Raw genomic sequence first — 18,859 nt, forward strand, 5'->3', positions numbered from 1 at the left:
TGTTGATTCAATAGTACATAATATTATATTATTTTATATTTTTCTCAACTGATGAAATACAATAATGATTTCAATACAAATGATAAATAATTATATTTGTTTGATAGCTTCAAAATAAATACAGTCAAAGAAACATATATATTCCTAAACCTGATTCATTAGTATAAAGCCACATCAACTGCTGTATAGTATCAGGCTATTATATGGAAATAAAATTTGTCAAAGAAAGTTATTTATTTATTTTATTTATTAATTACAATAAATTTTATTACTTAAATCAATAAACATTTTATTAATTTAAAATAAATAAATAAATAAAATAAATTATTAGATATGAGAATTTATTTCTGTTCTTTTAATGATTATTTTTTTATTTCAGAAATGTCTTATCATTTTAATATTAAAATTTGAATTTTATTAATTATGATAGGCCTACTACATTTATTTCTAATTGAAGAAATTTGTGTGCTCAGTATGTTTGTTTTAAATTTTATAATTTGTTTTTATTTGTTAGTACATATGATAGACATTATATGATTAACACTTTTAAACATAAGTAATTAATCTTTATATATATAACTAGTTAATTTCAAATAAAATACTCCAATTTTGAAGCTGCTATTAATTATAAATTCTTTTTTCTTAAAATATGTAAATGCAACTGATAAGTGATAGTCATCAATTCAAACTAACCTAATAACTTGACAACTGAAGTAATGTAGTCTAGAAAATGATGATGAAATTTAAGTTTGAATACCATCCCATGAAATATTTTCACTATATTGAACTGTGTTACAAGTGTTTATATATTTCCTTCTTCAGATTTTACATTTATATAAGAATTTTTCATGTATTTAAACAAATAAATATGATGAATTTTACTTCAAATATCAAAAATTAAATTTACAACACTAATGAAGTTTAAATAAATAAAACTATAAATAAATTTTGTATCATTTTTATTATTTTTTTTAAACATTGTTTGCTTAAATTAATGTTTGTGAAACATGCTTAATCTGTATTATATTTTATTTAAGTTTACAATGATCACTAGATAACTTATGTGATAATTGAGATCTTGTCTCCTTTATAAATATATTATTTTGAAGTGATATATGTAAATGGGAATAATTTTATTTCCCTATTGCATTGCTAAGATCATTGGTTCTTATCAATGCTTTTTTATTTTGTTAAAGCTATATGAGTCATTATAATCTAAATTAATAACAACACACAAGTACTAAATGAAATGTTTTACTAGTTTAAAAAAATTCCATAGAATGATTCCCAAAGAAATATATTGCTAGAAAACATTATCTTTATATATGGTAATATATAGTTTTTAAATATTATTGTATATTAATTATACATGCATGAAAATTTATTATTAGTTTTTTAATTATTTCTTTTTTACAGTTTTATTTTTTATTTTTATACTTTTATTTATAAATTTATATTTGAAGTTAAAAAGAATTTTTTTTTATAATCATCCTAATTGCATGTTATTTTATTAAAATTCTTTTTTATAAAAAAAATAATTTTTTTTATTTAACATCTAACAACAACATTGATTTTTTATTATTATTTTTATAGGTATGTTAAAAGTGTGTGAACAAGAACAATATTGTGATGTTTCACCTAGAAAATACACTAGTCATCTCTATCTGTGTTCATTGTGTAATGCAAAATATTCTCAACGTAGAAATTTGAGAAGGCATGAAAGAATAGCTCATAATAGAGGAAAATTGAGGTATACTTGCAGTGTGTGCTGTAAATGGTTTAAAGACAATGAACTATTAAATATTCACTATCGAATTATGCATTAAAAATTTAAAATGTAAAAATTGATTTATAATATTGTATATTATGATTATTGTACATAATGTCTTTTGAAATTATATATTGGTAAATAAAAGTAATTTTAACTACAGATTTTATAGTACTGCTTTAATAGTAATATATTGTTCAGTTTTAATGAACTTAAATACACACAAAAAATAACAACTCTAAAATTATTTATTATTTTCAATACAAGAAAAACAGTTTTAATTTTGTGAAATTGTAAAATTTCTTGATTTGTATTATAGTTATCTATCCTATTGAGAATTTATTCTCTTATAACATCTGTTGTATTATATTTATACATCAACTTGCTTAAATCTTTCTATGCTATATTATGTATATATTTGATAATTTTTGGACAGTGTAGCATTTAATGTAAATTAAATATAATTTTGTTACAGACTACTCATAGGTGCAATTTTTAATTTACTTTTATTGCTTAAGTAATGTTGGATTATTTTCAATTAAAATTCAATTATGATAGAAATGAATATCATTTGTATATAATGTCTTATTGTTCACCAAGTATAGTGCATTCTTGCTAATCTGAATTTTGTTTAATCCAAATCAATTTTATTAATTATTTTGTTAAATGTTCTAATCAAAAAGAAATCCTAGATTATTTTTTAAATCACCATGTGATAAATTTGTAAAACTAATATTCATTACTCATTTTAACATAAATATATGTGCCAAATATATAATAGGGTATTGTTTTATATGTGATTGTTATATGCAAATTCATATTGTTTTACAAATGGCAAATGGCCAGGTTAACCTATTCCTAGTGCCAATGAATCTGAATCTTTAAGTCAGAAGTGTGCTCCATCTTCTGACATTTCAAACATGAAATACTATACTACTAAATACTACACACTGTAGTAACTATCCTGATTTGCATGTATTTTTCTCAAGTATTATTGATATAGTGTATATATTAGTCATTAATATTTTTATATTTAGTAAGTCTTTGATAGTTTGGTGATTCTTAAAGACCATCCTAGGTTACAATTGAAGATTCTGCTGTTTATAGGTTGTGTGAAAGTTAACCAAAAGACTCTGCTACAGTAGATACTACTTTTCTTGATAATCCTATAATAATAATCCTTGAATAATCCTTGTTAAGCTCAAATAAAGATTTTTCATATGATAAAATTGTGTTGTTGTTTCCAGGTTTTATCATATGTCCAGCCATGTTGCCACATAGTACCAGCATTAATCTGTCCTTGCAAGTTTAAAAGCTTGGTGCATGTTTATATAGGTTTTTTGGACATCATATTAATATTAGGATTATTTAGACAATAGTTTGGCTAACTAATAATAATTGATATAAAATACTTTTTTTAAGATAAGCAGTTAGACTGCAATCTTATACTAGCACTAACTAATAATTACAATAATTTTTGAATTAAACTTAGTAGTTTATTCAATTTTTATTTAATAATTATTAAATTTAATTCAAAATAATAATTAACAAAATCAAAAGTAAAGATGACATTTTTGGTTTATTTTTTTTAAATTCTGTAATGTAGAAATCTATTTACCCATAATTCAATTGCAGGTGTTTATGAACTGTCCCAATTATGTAAATTAAGTGTAAAAGTAAATAAATAGGATTTATTGTTTTTATTTTATAATTGAAGCTTTCGGGGACATATAATACTAACTCTCAGTTTGTGGGAGTCTGAGTTATTCAATTACGCATAATGCATCCTAGTATCAGCAACATCTGTATCTATCAACTGGCAAAAAAGTACACTAGGATATTGCTGATTGCAAAAAATAAAATGAATGCTATTATGTCTCTGATGAGATGGGTTCTTGAAGCATACCAAACTTTTTAAGTCAGATGATGCTTTTGTTGATGTGGAGAACACCAAGAAAAATGAAATTATGTAAACAATAGTAGTAAGTGGAAATTAAAAGTATTTTCTAGACAATATTTTTTGATTTTCAATAAGCAATGCTTTGAGAATTGCAAAAATTCTTGCAGACAATGTTATTCCACATTACCTTCATTCATGAAATTCTTTTTGTGGGATTTTTCATCAGATAATTGTAATATTTTCTGTTTTCAGAATGAGATGACAGCCACATCAAAAGACAAAGTTCATAGAGCAAAATATTAACACACACCTATCAATACAATTTTTTTTGAAACGTTCAAACTCAATTACTTCAGAAACGTGATTTCAGGGTTAGCACTATACATCTGAGGGTTTCAATTAATATCTTTTGTTCAGTAATAATAATAAAATAAAGTAAACTCAGTAAAATTAAACAGAAAATATTAAAATTATTTTCTGCTTAATTTTGTTCAAAATATTGTAACATGTTTTAAACAGGAATTTGTCACAAGTTTCACTTGTTTTAATATTTTAATTTTGTGTAATGCATCATCAATTATTTTTTAGGATTTTGTTGTAAATCTGTGATTTTAATATTCGTTTGAATTGTTAATATTCTTGTCTTAACTCATTATTGGAATTTAAAATTGGCATATAATATGCCTCACATCCCCCTTTCAAATAATTCACATGAAATTATAGTAGTTTGGATTAGTAAGAATGCACTGTATTTGAATTATAAAACTGTAGATTTAAAGATGATGCATCCCAGTTTAAAGAATGTTAATGAAATAAAATAGGGATTTTTGCTATATAAATCTGTGAATTAAATAATGTAATTGATTTAATATTTTATTGTATAAATAAACCTTTCTGTCTGTTTGGATTATTTTACATAACTGTAATTAAATTTAATATCAAGTATAAGTTTAGATAGCTGCCTATTTGTGAAAATTGAATCAGTATAGAGCTTTACTACAGAAAAAGTCATTACAGCAGTGATTCTCAAAGTGGGGGTCGCGAAAAATATTTGGGGGGGTCACTGAAAAATTGATGCCAGATCAATTTTTTCAAATATTTTATATAGATTCATGTTTAGAAATAATAGAAATAAAAAATATATAAAATAATTTTTACTTAAATAAATTGCACATATAAATAATAAAAATAATATAAATATTTAAATACGAGCCTAACCCCCTCCCTCCGGGATGTTTTTTGAGACATACTTATTCTTCGGGGGTCCTTTGAAATTTTTAAGTGCAGAAGGGGGGTCGCGGTCCAAAAAGTTTGAGAAACACTGCATTATAGCATTTAGATTAAAACTTTAATTAATCATTATTTAGAATATGCTTTCATTAATTTTGCTGCTTATTGCTACTTGCCAGAATAAATATTGTGATATGAAAATTTATATATTGAACAATCAGTTTTTAATGCTTTCGGCATAGGAAAAATTAAATGGTCATTGAAAATAAGTTAATCTCATGTTCCTATAAATTAAAAGATTGACAGGATAGTTTAACAATTATAAAAAACAAAAGATTAAGGAAAAGAATGATCAGTATGAAACTTTCAAAATAAAAATTTATCAAAATTTGTTTTGTTAATAAATTTAATACTCTTATTTATAAAATAATTGCACTATTCTGCAAAAAAAAAGAAATTATTTTTGTTCTTGTCAAACATTTTTACTGATTTTTATAGTTTTAATGGTGCTGAATGAATCTGACAATAGAATTGGCTTAACACCACCAACTTTTGAGAAATGAGGTTTTTGAAGAAAAACGTTTTCTGTTCAAAATATCATTTATTGGCTACACACATTGCTAATTGGCTAATCAGATGCAAATAAATTTGCAAATTATTCCTTTTTAATAATTCTATACATTTAAAAAACAAACACTAATGATATGTTTTCTTTCTTTTATATTCTTTTTCTGAAGTCTCCTGCTGTAGAGACCAACAATAATTTGCTAACATAATCTTGTTCCACCTTCCATTGTACTACTTTTCCATTTTAGAGAGAGTCTAATGGAACTTTTCTCCATGTTCATCAGAAACAGCTCCTAGATTGGCAGGTAAAAAATCTAAATGGGAATAGGAAATGAACCTTGTGTGACATATTGCAACCCAATGTTTGGTAGGACATTACCAACTTCTCCACAATTTCCTCATAGTTGTTAACTTATATATTCCCCAAAAAATCTTGTTCACATTTTTGAATGTATCTTATACTGTCCTTTCTGTTGGGTTAAGTTTTTCCTTGAAACTAGGATTCTTGAAAAGCTGTCTTACTTAGAGACAAAAAATTCCTTCCTTTACTTTCACATCACTGAGATGAAAACTTTTGCTTCAAGTAAGCAAAGCCTTCTCCTTCTTTGTCAATACCTTTCACAAAGTTTTTCATCAAACTGAGCTTGATATGAAAAGGAGAGAAGAGAATTTTAATTTTCTCCATTAGAGCAGGAAAAGCAATATTCTTATGACCTTGTATGTTTGCTGCACAGTTGGGTCACTTTTTTATGAAGTAGCAACAGGTTCTTTCTTGACTATCCCATTCACATAAAAAAAACAGCATAAGTTAAAATATCCTTCTTGTAGATCTGTTAGCATTGTGGCAACTTTGAGGTCAGCACACATATTCCATTTATGATCATTGTATTTTATCTTGTCCAACATTACCTTTGTGTTTTCGTAAGTTTCTTTGAAGTGAACAGCATTAGTGATTGGAACAGATGGATGTTTTGTTGATGGATGCCACTGTTCAACAAAACTTCTTTAAGGCTGAACTTTGATGAGTCAATAGAGAGGTTGAGGCACACGTATTCAGCCCAAAATGCGAATGGCGGACAGATGAGTGCCGCCATCTGGAAATTCTATACAGTTGATAATGGCGTTTGCTACATCTAGAATGGCGAGTAGACGATCAGCTCAAACTTCTTCATTTTTTTTGTATCTGTGGTTAAAATTATGACTTATTTTATTAAAATAATGATTATTTAAGCATTTACGAATAATATTGTAAAGAAACAGACGATTTTAATTCAGGAATTATTTAATTATTCAATTTTTTAGCAAGTGATGTGAAGTGCCTATAGAATTTACATGTATTTGTCTTCATAATAGCTTATCTTAAAGTAGGTTTGTTCTTCCTTGGCATCTTCTACCATCAACAGCATAATACGTTTGTAAATTTTCTAAAACTTAATTTCTTGAGCTGCTTTCAAATTTACATAAGCCACTACTTCCCTCAACAAAAGTATGAGGTAGTCCTATTGTCCGATCGTACAGTAGGGGAGACAACGCTAATTAAAAATAATTATTTAGTGTTATTAAACATCCTATAAATACTTTTAAACAGTTTAATTTGTTTAGTTACCTTTGCTGGTTGATAAGCTGTGGCTCTTTTAATACACAACTTGATTGTCATTTTGGCAAGGTATCTTTAGGGTAAAATTCCTCTTCCAAATCTCTTGTGAAATTTAGAGAGGGGCTAGCACTGGCATTGATTCATAATGGGGCATTGGTTACAATGCAGATGAACAGTTGGGATATTATATCTTGCTGTTTGATTTTGCTGTGAAGTTTTTGATGTCAGTCATGCAAAAGTAACAATCATTGATGTGATTCTGAGATCCTGTCAGACCATAGGGACAGCAAAAGACATTGGTTTTTTGTGTGCCCTTTAATTATTCAGTCAGTGTCCACTTGCACAAATTACAATATATTTTGGGAACCCAGGTTTTGTCTTAATCTCCCACCACTTTACAGCCAAAATAACAATGGTACAATTTCTACACTAGAGGTTTTGGTGATTTTCATTGCACTTTCAAAGTCAGTTCTCCATAACTAGCAGAAACAGCTCAGCTGGTTTTTTCATACATGTGATATGTTGAGTATATATATATGAGAGAGTGTGTGTGTGTGTGTGTGTGTGTGTGTGTGTGTGTGTCTGAGTCCAAGATTGAATTCCTTGGATCTCTGCTGGATCTTATATAGCTGACAGGCCATGTCTCCGCACCTGACACCTGACACTTGGGTGAATGGGGCCCACCTGACAACTGACACCTGTGGTCTACTAAGTTGTAGCACCTGACTTAGGAGGGTCCATTTAAAATGATTCCAGACATTAAGGAAATATGATTTTTCCGGTTTTATTTTTTCCAAACAACAGTAACAGAAAATTTGTCTAAAACAGACATTTTCCTACAAAAAAGTGGTATTTTAAAAAACTGGGTAATAGAAGATTCATATTCAGTACACTAAAATATGAGGATTGTGATGCAGAGCAGTGTTACTTTAAAACTATAGATAAATAAGTGTTTGATTTATGTAAAAAAAATTTATAAATAATTTTAAAATTTAGAAGTTGAAATTCTGTTATCGTTATAAATTCCAAGTTGTTTTACATTTTAAACATTTGGAGCACAATTTGTAAAACTTTTTAAAATTAAGTTTGACTAAACTTAATTTTAATATTAAATAGATGAAAAATATTTGATTTTGAAACAATTTATTGCTGTTTTTTGATGTCAATATATATATATTATATATATATACTTTACATATTAATACATGTAAATTTTACAATTAAGATGTTATTTTGTAAATTCATTGTTCTATAAATTACATTCAGAACTACTACTAACATGCCAAAAGAAGCATTCATTTTATTCTGGATAGTGCCAATAGTTTATGATGATGCTATTACAGTATTTTACTTTTTTCTTGTTACTATATAATCTGTTTATTTTAATTTATATAGAAGAAAAGGTTTTATCTGTTTTATTTTAGCTCTTTTCTTAATGTTTCAAACACAGATAACTGATAGGTTATCTGCACAAAATGATGATGATGATAATTTAAAATCTATTAAAATAATTTTGACAGCTAGAATTGTTATTAAATTTGATTTTCACATTACATTAGTGTGTTTGTTATTTTGTTTATTTGCCTGGTTTGTGGAATAGTGAATCATATCTGGAATATGACAGTACAGCAACTGGCCCATTAGGTGCCTCTACCATTCACTTATGGTGGAGCTCTGTCCAGTGGCGTAGCTATGGGGGCAGCGGGGGTGATCTGCACTGGGTGTCACCCGTTTAGGGATGACACCTGACCGTAAAAAAAATAAAAACTTAAACAAACCATCACAAAGTTTTTCAACGATAAATCACTTAGGCATGAAGCCATTTTAACCAAGTTATCTATATTAATTAAATAATTTAAATTTATTTATTGTGATAATTTATAAATGCACATAAGCTACAAAATAAATAATTACTCCGGATTAAAATATATACAAGGGGCAGTTATGCAATCACTACAGTTTTGTGAATTTTTATACATGGCAGTACTGATGTATGGTTATGATTTATTTTATAAATCTAAACTTATACATCGCAACATTGCATATTCGATATAGCGTTCAAGTTGCTCAAGTGTGAAGATAATACGATTCAATAGTGTTTTATAAAAGAGTTAAAAAGGGTGACACCATGATATCCGCACTGGGTGCCACCCATGCTAGCTACGCTGCTGGCTCTGTCTACACCTAGAAGCAACTTAGTACATGCTAAAGAGCGAATTAAAGACCTCTTTTGTTCAACATCGCAACATATAGAAGCTATTATTTTCAGTTACATTGACTTCACAAAATACTCATTTTTGTGCTAGTACAGCTCTGTAAATTTAATTAGTTATCACTTGTTACATAAGTAATTTATGGAATAAATTTCACTTAAATAGCCCTCGTCTTTTTCGGTATTGCAATTTTCACAAACAAAAGAGTACAGTGGAACCTTGGTATACGACCTTAATCAGTTCCTGATGTTTGGACTTATACCGAATAGGACGTATTCCAAACCAACCTTTCCCATAACAAGTAATGTAAAAATGATTAATCCGTTCTCATGTAAAAAAAACTCCTCTTAATATGGTATATTAATGGAGTTATAAAATAATTGAAACACTGAGCACATTAATAAAAAAGTAAATTTTATTATAGATTTTTAAGGTTATTACAGTAATAATCACAAATAATTGCTTCTGATATGCTGTTGCCAGCACACTGTTCTTCATTTATCCAAAGCAAATGCAATTTCTCAACATGATCTAATGTCTCTGATCTCTGTTTAGAAATTGATTAAATCCCTTTTGCAACGTTAGCAGATTTTATAATGTCTTTATTTTTTACGATTGTCAATATCGTCGTTCTCGGAATACGGTATGCAACAGTTAAATCTCGAACACTCATGCCACCTTCATATTTCTCAACAATCTCTTTTTTCAGTTCCATTGTGATTCTAGTCATTTTTTTAGTTTTCTGTTGGTTTTCATTTGCCTTTTTGCAATTCATGATTAATAAAAATAATAAAGTTTTACTTACAAATTAAAATCAGAAGAAATTTAACAAAGTTATAGACTGTGGCACTGCGAACGTCTAGTCTGGTCTAGTACACCAGTAGTGCTACTCGTTCATAGATGGTGCATATAATTGAATTAAGTCGTTTACTGAACAAAAGTCGTATACCAAGCAAAATTTGTTTTGTCCAAACAGGACATATTCCGAATTGGACATATTCTAAAGCAGACTTATACCGAGGTACCACTGTATTTACATATTTTCTAATAGAACAATACATCAGACATAGGCAAATACAGCTCTTTTTGAGTTACATGCGGCTCTTGCTGAAAGTGTTAATTTCTGTTTTTTATTATTATTTTTACTATTTTATTTTTATATTTTTGTGAAATTATGTTTATTAAAAAAAATTCAATATTTGTTTTATATTATATTTATATTATAAAATAAAATCGCACGCCTTACCATACTATCCACCACGACAGTGCAGAACTGCGGCTCCCATGCATTTCGCAAAATCTACATTTCGGCTCCCACTGAACTCTTGCTTGCCCTCCCCTGCAATACATAATATAATTTTAATAGAATTAGTGTAATTTTTCTAAAGGGTTGAAAACATTAATTGTTGTTTGTAAGTCTTAAGAGTAGCTATATGATTTTATATAAGTATGAAAAATAATTTTAATTGATTAAAAAAGTTAAATTTAGTCAGATGTTAGACTCTAAAGTTTATTAATGAAGGTTTTAATTGTCACTAGATAGTGTTGTAAATGTTTTAAACTTTCAACAAGAAAATTGCTCTTTGCATTGAGAAAGTAAATTCAATAAAATAATAAATTTATAAAATATCCTGTAAGTTTTTTCATGTAAAAATATTAATATGATTCAGCTATAATTTTTTTTAATATATCATATATAATAAATATTTATGCTAAAAATATACTGTAATTTCTTGCCTGTAATTCACAGACAATGCAATAAAAACTGTCTGACTGATGATGCAGATTCCAGGCCTATGCATATAATCTGTGACAATTTTTTATAATAGCAAAAATGGCTGTAAATCAGTTGACTTCTTGCCTTGGCAAAAAATATTTTTATGTAATAAAATTTTATGCAGTTTGTTTTGTTTCTATTTAGGGAGAATACAAAAGACAAAGTCATTCACTTCTATTTGTGAATAGAATGGAATGTCATTTACATGTCTATTGGCTCTCCAATAAACATTTCAAACTAAATATAATTATGTTCGAATCCGAACACAGTTTACCTGACAAGGGCTCATAAATAGTTTGTAAAGGAAATTTAAATACCCCAGTGGTAATGTTTTTATATTTAGTTAAAATAAGAGCTGGGTTAGAATGGATTATTAAATATTTCCAAGTTGTCTTTGTTTAAAAAATGCTGTAAGCTTAGCTTACATAATAAGTAATAGTATCTGTCCCAATACCTCAACCAAGACTTCTTTACTTTGATATGAAGAAAGTTTATTCCAGTTATAGATTCAGTAAAAGGTATAGAGATTCTTACAGGTTATAGAGATATAAAGGATCTTATAAAGGTGCAATTTTATAATATTTTATGAATACAAAAACCTGTGAAAATACCAGGAAGACAACATTTTCAAAGGAATCAAAAATCATATTGAGGGAATATTGCAATGTTTGTGTAAAATGGATATTATTTTTATTTTTTATTAATTAGCTTTAACTTTATTATAATTTTGAGATTCAAATGATAACCCCAAACCCAACAGCCAATTGCAGAGACAACATTTATATGCCAATAACAGTTTAGAGATCATCTAGACCAGAGATTGCCAAACTTTTTTATCGTTGACCCCTTACAACTTTTCAAAACCTCACATCGACCCCCACCAAAAAGTTTGTGTTACAAATAAAAAAATGTTCTTACTATTTTAATACATTTCTTTTAATTTTACATTTATTGTATATATGTTAATAATAATTTTTGTAACTGACAATCAATGAGACGGATAAGCTTGATGATCCTTAGCAAGATTAACTATATTCGGTTCAAAATTTGTAAGTTTCAGTCTTTTCATCGACCCCTGAGGAACTGACTGACAGATTTTATACTTTCATTTTACTGCATTAAAATGAATTGTTTACTTTCTTTCCTAGATTTTAGAATATGGTGACACGGTACTTTGTACTTCAAGCGACTTTAACTTTGAACGCTTCAGAGTTTGAACTATGTATACACTGAAAAAATGCATTTGAACCATAAATGCAAGTCATCTCTTGCTCTTGTGTTACACTTGTATGTTTTCAGTGCTCTTTTTTTCCTTCATTTTTGGTATGTTTGGTTATATATAGTATATTGTGGTTTTTTCATTGATTTTTATCAGTTTCTTCCTGCAAGTTTCTTCCTCCAGTTCCAATTTTTCTTTATCAACATCTTTTGAATGCCTGGACATTGTTTATCCATTAGCTCAAAATTTCCTGAATAAAATTTTTTAAAACACATTTTCATACTTGAAGCTTAGGGTCATCTTTCCCGATGCACATTATGAACCTTTTTTACTGTTTTTATGGCATTATATCGTTTCCAAAATTTATAAAGAGTAGCATGCCATATATGCTTTTTATCTGAAGATATTTTGACTTGATTTTCTTCAAACACAATATGAAGTAAACAGTTTAAAATAAGCTTCTAAACAAAGAATATAATCTTTCATTAGCAATAATGTGTTAAATTGCACAACTATGTTTAGTAACAACAACTGTTTAAAATGGGCAAAAATTTTCTGTTTAACTGAATATAACTTTTACTTATTAACTATGGAATCCACAGAGGGTATGAGGGCAACAAAGTCTAAAAGGAAGGTTGTACTATCGACAATTGAAATTAAAAAGGAACTTATCACAAAGCATGAAAGTGGTACATGTGTGGAAGATTTGATGGTAAGATTCAAGCTTTGAATGAGGGGTTTCACATCCACCAAGAATTGTAAACCCCCTTATACAAGCAAAAACATCAAAGGAACCATACATGTTCATGTGATCCTTTGCAAGATATTCACCTCCAAAGGTAAATTTTTAACGTGTATCAGTATACTTCTTATTCTCCATGCTCCATGTCGTCAAGGCTCTGCATATAGTCGTGCACTTCAGCACCCAAGTGAGGTGAGCCCCAGGCTCCTAAAACTATATATCATCAAGTATTTCACAATCAATCAAATGGGCTGCTTAGTTGCCTGGGCTAAATAGTTAAATGCAATAGTTTTAGCAGAGCAATGCAATTCTTGATCTCACGTGACCTGATTTTGGGGGTTCTTGCAAAGGGTCGCTTTGTAGAGGTATAGTTCCTTTGACTTTTTTGCTTCTATGGGTATGCTCTACAGCTCTGATAAGGTACCAACCGTCTCATTCAGAGCTTGAATTAATCCTATTTGGTGGCCATGTTTAAGATGCTGAAGTTGACAGTGTGCAACCAATAAATGCAATTTTTATTTTATTATACATTATTTATGTATTTTATTTATTGTTTTCAAGTTTTAATTTATTATTAGAGCATGTAATTATCTTATTTTTACATTAAATAATGTGTATTTGCAGTTTTAAATGCATTGAAATGGGTATTGTTCAGGGTCAGGAAATGAATTAATTCACTTTCCATTATTTCTTATGGAAAAAATTGCTTTGGACTTCAAATAATTCAGTTTGAATGACTTCCTGGAATAAATTAAGTTTGAAGTATAAGGCACCACTGTACTTCTTTTAAATGTCCTTAAAATTGCATTATTTCATTTCTGATACTCTAAGAAAGCAAATAAATGATTCACAAATGACTTGCACAAATTATGTGACAAACTTTTTTGTCAATGTAAAATTGCGCCTGTGAGAATAATAGTCAGGAAGTTACAGTAATCACATAAATATAGTAATTCCAAAAGTTCTTTTACAATCCAATAACTTCTAGAGAAATGCAAATTTATAAATAGGAATGCTTATATCTGTTACGGAAATTGATAGTGACAATCTGATAATGAGCATCTTAATAGACTTGATCTAATTTTGTAGAGTTAAGTAATAACTAAATTTTTAATTATTATTAATAGGAAAAAATTTGAATTCTAAAATTATAGAATGAGACCGTTTTAGTTGTACTGTACATGAAACATCTTTGTTTACAATATAAATGAAAGTTCATAATATTAAAACACTTTGGAAGTGAAAGATCCAAGAAATGCTTTTGCAACATTCTCTGAAGTATTCAATAATATTTGTAAAGAGGGAAAAAAAGAATATTGAAGATAATGCATTGTAATTTCAATTTAAATGTCAGACTATCAGTCTTAAATATATATATTATGGATATGATGTAATACAAATATATAAGATGTCTTCATTGTAATTAATGATTGAAGATGGTATGTTATTATTTTAATCTATAAATTATTATTATTATATTTTTAATTGTCTTTGCTAAATTAATTGTAGTGGAATAAACTCAATAGACAATGTAAAATATTATGATTAGTAGCATATTAATACAAATATATACATTGTGTGCAAAGAACTTCACCAACCTAATTACTTTCATTAAAACTAGACAATCTGCTGAACTTAGCTTTATTAGAGTTCAATAATTCACAGATCATCTGGTTTTATTAATACAAATATTTAGAAGTTTTTAAATTAATTTACGGTGCATTTTTACCCTGATCTAGTTTGCTTCTTTTTAGATAACCTGACGGCCTAGATTCCCATTTAGCCATCACATTGATGTTACTCTTACAAGGAGACAGCCAGATGTTGTCCTCTCTGATTCAAACAAAACTTGGCAAGCATATAGCCCTAAACACAAATAGTTGATTGTCCAAATAATAGGACCTAGTTCTCAAGCATTTCCATAGGGCCTCTAAAAATTGAGTGTTCAGCTTATAAGTCTGGAAGTTCCACACATTGTAAGAATGGCAGCAGCCAAGTGGATAAGGTTATAGATGCTGGACGTACATGATATGGGTTCATCCTTTGCAAGTTTCGTTTATTTTAATGTGTTGCATATTTATTTTATTATTTTACCATATTATTAGCATTATTAATTTATTATTACTATTCTTATTTCTCACATAAGCTTCAGATATAGTAGTATTGTTTTATTTGAAGTGTAACAAACATAAGCGCATGATATATCCATAACATTAACAATTAGGATAGCATAATCGCAAAATTTTTCTATTATTTTCATATCAGGGACTTGTCTTTTTTGTCCATGAAGTAACGTCTGATCTTATTTGCTTGTGTTGACAGAGTATGTAACCATGAGCTAAAATATCTGAAAATAAATATGAAGAAATAAAAAATTTTATTTAATGACATACAAGAGTTAAATCTAAATCAGAAACTTCTTTTTTTCTAAACAGGAAATGATGTCACAATTTTTAACCTCATTTTATAAGCTCTAAATGTGAGGAATAAGAATAGTAATAATAATACTAATACAGTAGAGCATCAATTATCCGACTCAATTGGGGACTGGGGTTGGTCGGATAACTGAAAAGTCGGATAACCGAAAAGTATGAAAAAATACATTATTAGTATAGTGTATTAGACCTGGTTTAAATACTAGCCTCCCTTTCAGGGTCGAGCCAGTGCTGCCAGCTAAAACATGCAAAAATTTAACAAAAATAATATTAAAGTAGCCAAGACATAACCAAATATTGTAGCGCCACATCACTAGCAGAAATTTGAATTTGCCGACTAGAACGCAGTCAGTTAACCGATAAGTCGGTTAATCGGGGGTCGGATAATCGATGCTCTACTGTAATATGCTAAAATAATAAAATAACTGTGTTACATATTTTTATTTAAAAAAAAAGAAAAGAAAAAACTGAAATTACCTAGAATTGAGCCCATATCAAGTAGTTCCAGTATCCACAACCTTATCCACTCAGCTACTGCCATTCTTATGATACGAAGAACTTCCAGACTTATAAGCTGAACATTCAATTTTCAGAGGCACGTTTTTCAGAAACGCATGAGAAGTGGACTTATTATTTGGACAAAGAACTATTTGTGTTTAGGGCTACGTGCTCGTCAAGTATCGTTTGAATTGGAGAGGACGATATCTGGCAGTCTCCTTGTTACAGTTATGATCAACATTGTACTAAGTACAACATCTAATTTATTACTTTATATTATCTTATTAAGACACTTGTGTGTACAGAAAAACAATTATATTAGAAAAATACTATTATTATAAAAAGATAACTGTATAGAAGGCAACTAAGACACACAACCTATTATTATTGTTGGTTAAATTTTATGAATAAAAAAGTAATTTGATTATATCTGTACTTCAAAGAAATGTTTTTAGACTTTAATAATAAGATTTTTAGTTTTTCTGATATATCAAAATTAATTATTGTCTTAAATTTCACTTCACCTCTTAAAAGCAGGTTTTCTGATTCAGAAAGATAGTTATTTTAAAATTAGTTACATCATATTGTTATTGATTTTGGTTTTTAGTTAAAATGAATTTAGTGTTTTCTTATTTGAAAATATTACAGTTATGTTTTGTAAGAAGATTACTTTGTGATATATACACTGAAATTCATTTCATCAAAACAAAAGCATTTACATTAAAATGAAAGTAAAATTTTTGCATTAGTTTTGTTTTTCATCTATCTATTTTTGCAGTCTTATTTAATAAAAATAATTATTATTATTTTTATTAAATATCAAATTCAATAATCAAATTCATTGATGATATATGGAAACAAAAACTTTGAATTTTTTAACAAATTGTTCTTGGTATAATAACTAACTTATATGCAGATCTATAGTTGTAAATTCAACAGAAATTATGTAGATTTTTTTATTATTTTTTTTTCCTTCATCATTTAAGATTGGTAAGACTGATAAAGAAGAAGAAGAAAAATTACTTATAAAAAATGCAGATGCTAGCTTGGTTATTTGAAATTTTTTAAAAATATTAAAATTTATTTATTTACTTACCACTATTTAGTATAAAAAACTGACTGAAAGAAGGATGATGATACATTGAGCTAAATGAAGCTATATAGCATTGAGCTATATATTGAGCTAAAATAAAGTCATAATAAAAAACTTGAATTAAATCATTTTTATTTATATAGTAAAAGTAAATGAATGTAATATGTTACATGGCAGTCATTTCTTCTGACATGCCATTTTGGGCATGCTTGCCATCATCCCTGAATATGTTGTTTTTACTATGATATAGTACTATTTACAGTTGACTTTTGTCCTTATTAAAATCTTAATTTTCTATTTTTGTTTAACAAATAATGATTACATAATTAAATGATCACATATTAATTAAATGTTTATTACAAGAAATTGTTATTAATTCAAACTCAGATAGTTCAAAATCCTGTTAGTTTGTAACTGTATTTTTGTCACAGCCGGGAATATAGAGATTTACGCATTAATAAATTTGGTTAGTTCAAAATATGGCTACTTTGAAATTTGAAGTGAAAATTCTGTCCAAACTGTGATATGCATATGTTAATTCATTTGTTTAGATTTAAGTGCTTCCATACTATAAGAGAACAATAGAACAAGAACAACTCTAATCTGGTCAATATGGCATTGCTTTTACAGTAAAGACATTTTCAGGTATCACTTTACATATGAGTACTTTTTTCTCTTATCTCATAAAATAAGGCTGATTTTTGGGATTTCAAGATTGGCATATTTGTAGGCTCTAGGTTACTACATTTGGGCAACTTACTACTTTTTGAGCCACTTTAAAAATAATTTGGGTTACATTTCAAAGAATTTCTACTTTTTATAAAACCTATCTGGTGACCTGTGAGGTTCTTACCGGACATGTGCTGTGTGCTGTTTACCTGTAGTTCATTTATATTATTAATTATTAATTAAATAACATTCTATATATGTAACCATATTTACTCGCATTTAAGACAAGGTTGTTATTAATTTTTCACTGCTTAAAAAACCTAGGTCGTCCTATACATGCGAGCAAAGGATTCTTTGCGTTTTTGCAATAATTTTTGTGAACTGTTTCACATTTTTTACTGGATGCTCGCTCTCTGGTGTTTAAAAACAAAACTATTTTATCTGGATAGTTTGAATCGTTCTCATGTATTGTCAGGAGTAAAGGTGAATATCAATATGAAAAGCAAAGCTTTTTAATTCAATTCCAAATTGAAATTCCAAAATTGGCTCATCAGTGGCAGTTCTGTTCCCTGAACATCAGGAGTTCAATCATGGGTTTGCACTTCGCCAGGACGGGCTGGCCACGTTGAGTTTTCTGGGTTTTCTCCACATCTGTAATGCCTGAGTAGGGATCAGTTTCCCTTAAAAAGACCTCCCTGGAAGGCATGACCCGAGGCATATTGTCCAAGTGTTGTGTTGCTGTAACTTAACAAAGCAAACAAATGAAATTCCAAAATCAAACGGGAGCCCAGTATAAGTTTTAATCTATTTCCACATGAAAACAGATGATTATTTGGAAATCAGAATTCAGACAAACTCGTAAGTGTAATCAAGAGAGAGTGGATTAGACTGTTAAGAATTGGAAAAAAGGTTTCCGATTGCAAAGCTTTACATGAACAAATTATATTGTTGATTTTACAAGATTTTTCCTTAAAGTTTAAAATGCTAGTAATTTTTGTGGGAAAATACATGCATTTGATAATATTTTGTGTGTGATTAAACGAAATAAAATTAGAATTGTGTTAATAAATCTAATTTTCTTTATTTTTATCTTTAAAGTCACACCTCGTCCTATATGCGAGATCATCTTATACCTGAGTAAATACGGTAAC

General features: G+C 28.2%; 1 protein-coding gene across 1 annotated transcript in view; it reads left to right on the top strand.

Moving 5' to 3' along the window:
- Positions 1-381: 381 nt before the first annotated feature.
- Positions 382-18,859, top strand: part of LOC136969182 (uncharacterized) — a 30,185-nt gene continuing 11,707 nt past the window's right edge. Inside the window, exons 1-2 of the mRNA XM_067263279.1 lie at positions 382-472; positions 1,594-1,750. Of these exons, the coding sequence (XP_067119380.1) occupies positions 424-472; positions 1,594-1,750 (206 nt within the window). The 5' untranslated portion in view covers positions 382-423. The remainder of the gene's footprint in view (positions 473-1,593; positions 1,751-18,859) is intronic.

This window comes from Centruroides vittatus, unplaced genomic scaffold, assembly GCF_030686945.1.
Source record: "Centruroides vittatus isolate TY-2023 unplaced genomic scaffold, ASM3068694v2 contig_1035, whole genome shotgun sequence".
Lineage (NCBI taxonomy): Eukaryota > Metazoa > Arthropoda > Arachnida > Scorpiones > Buthidae > Centruroides > Centruroides vittatus.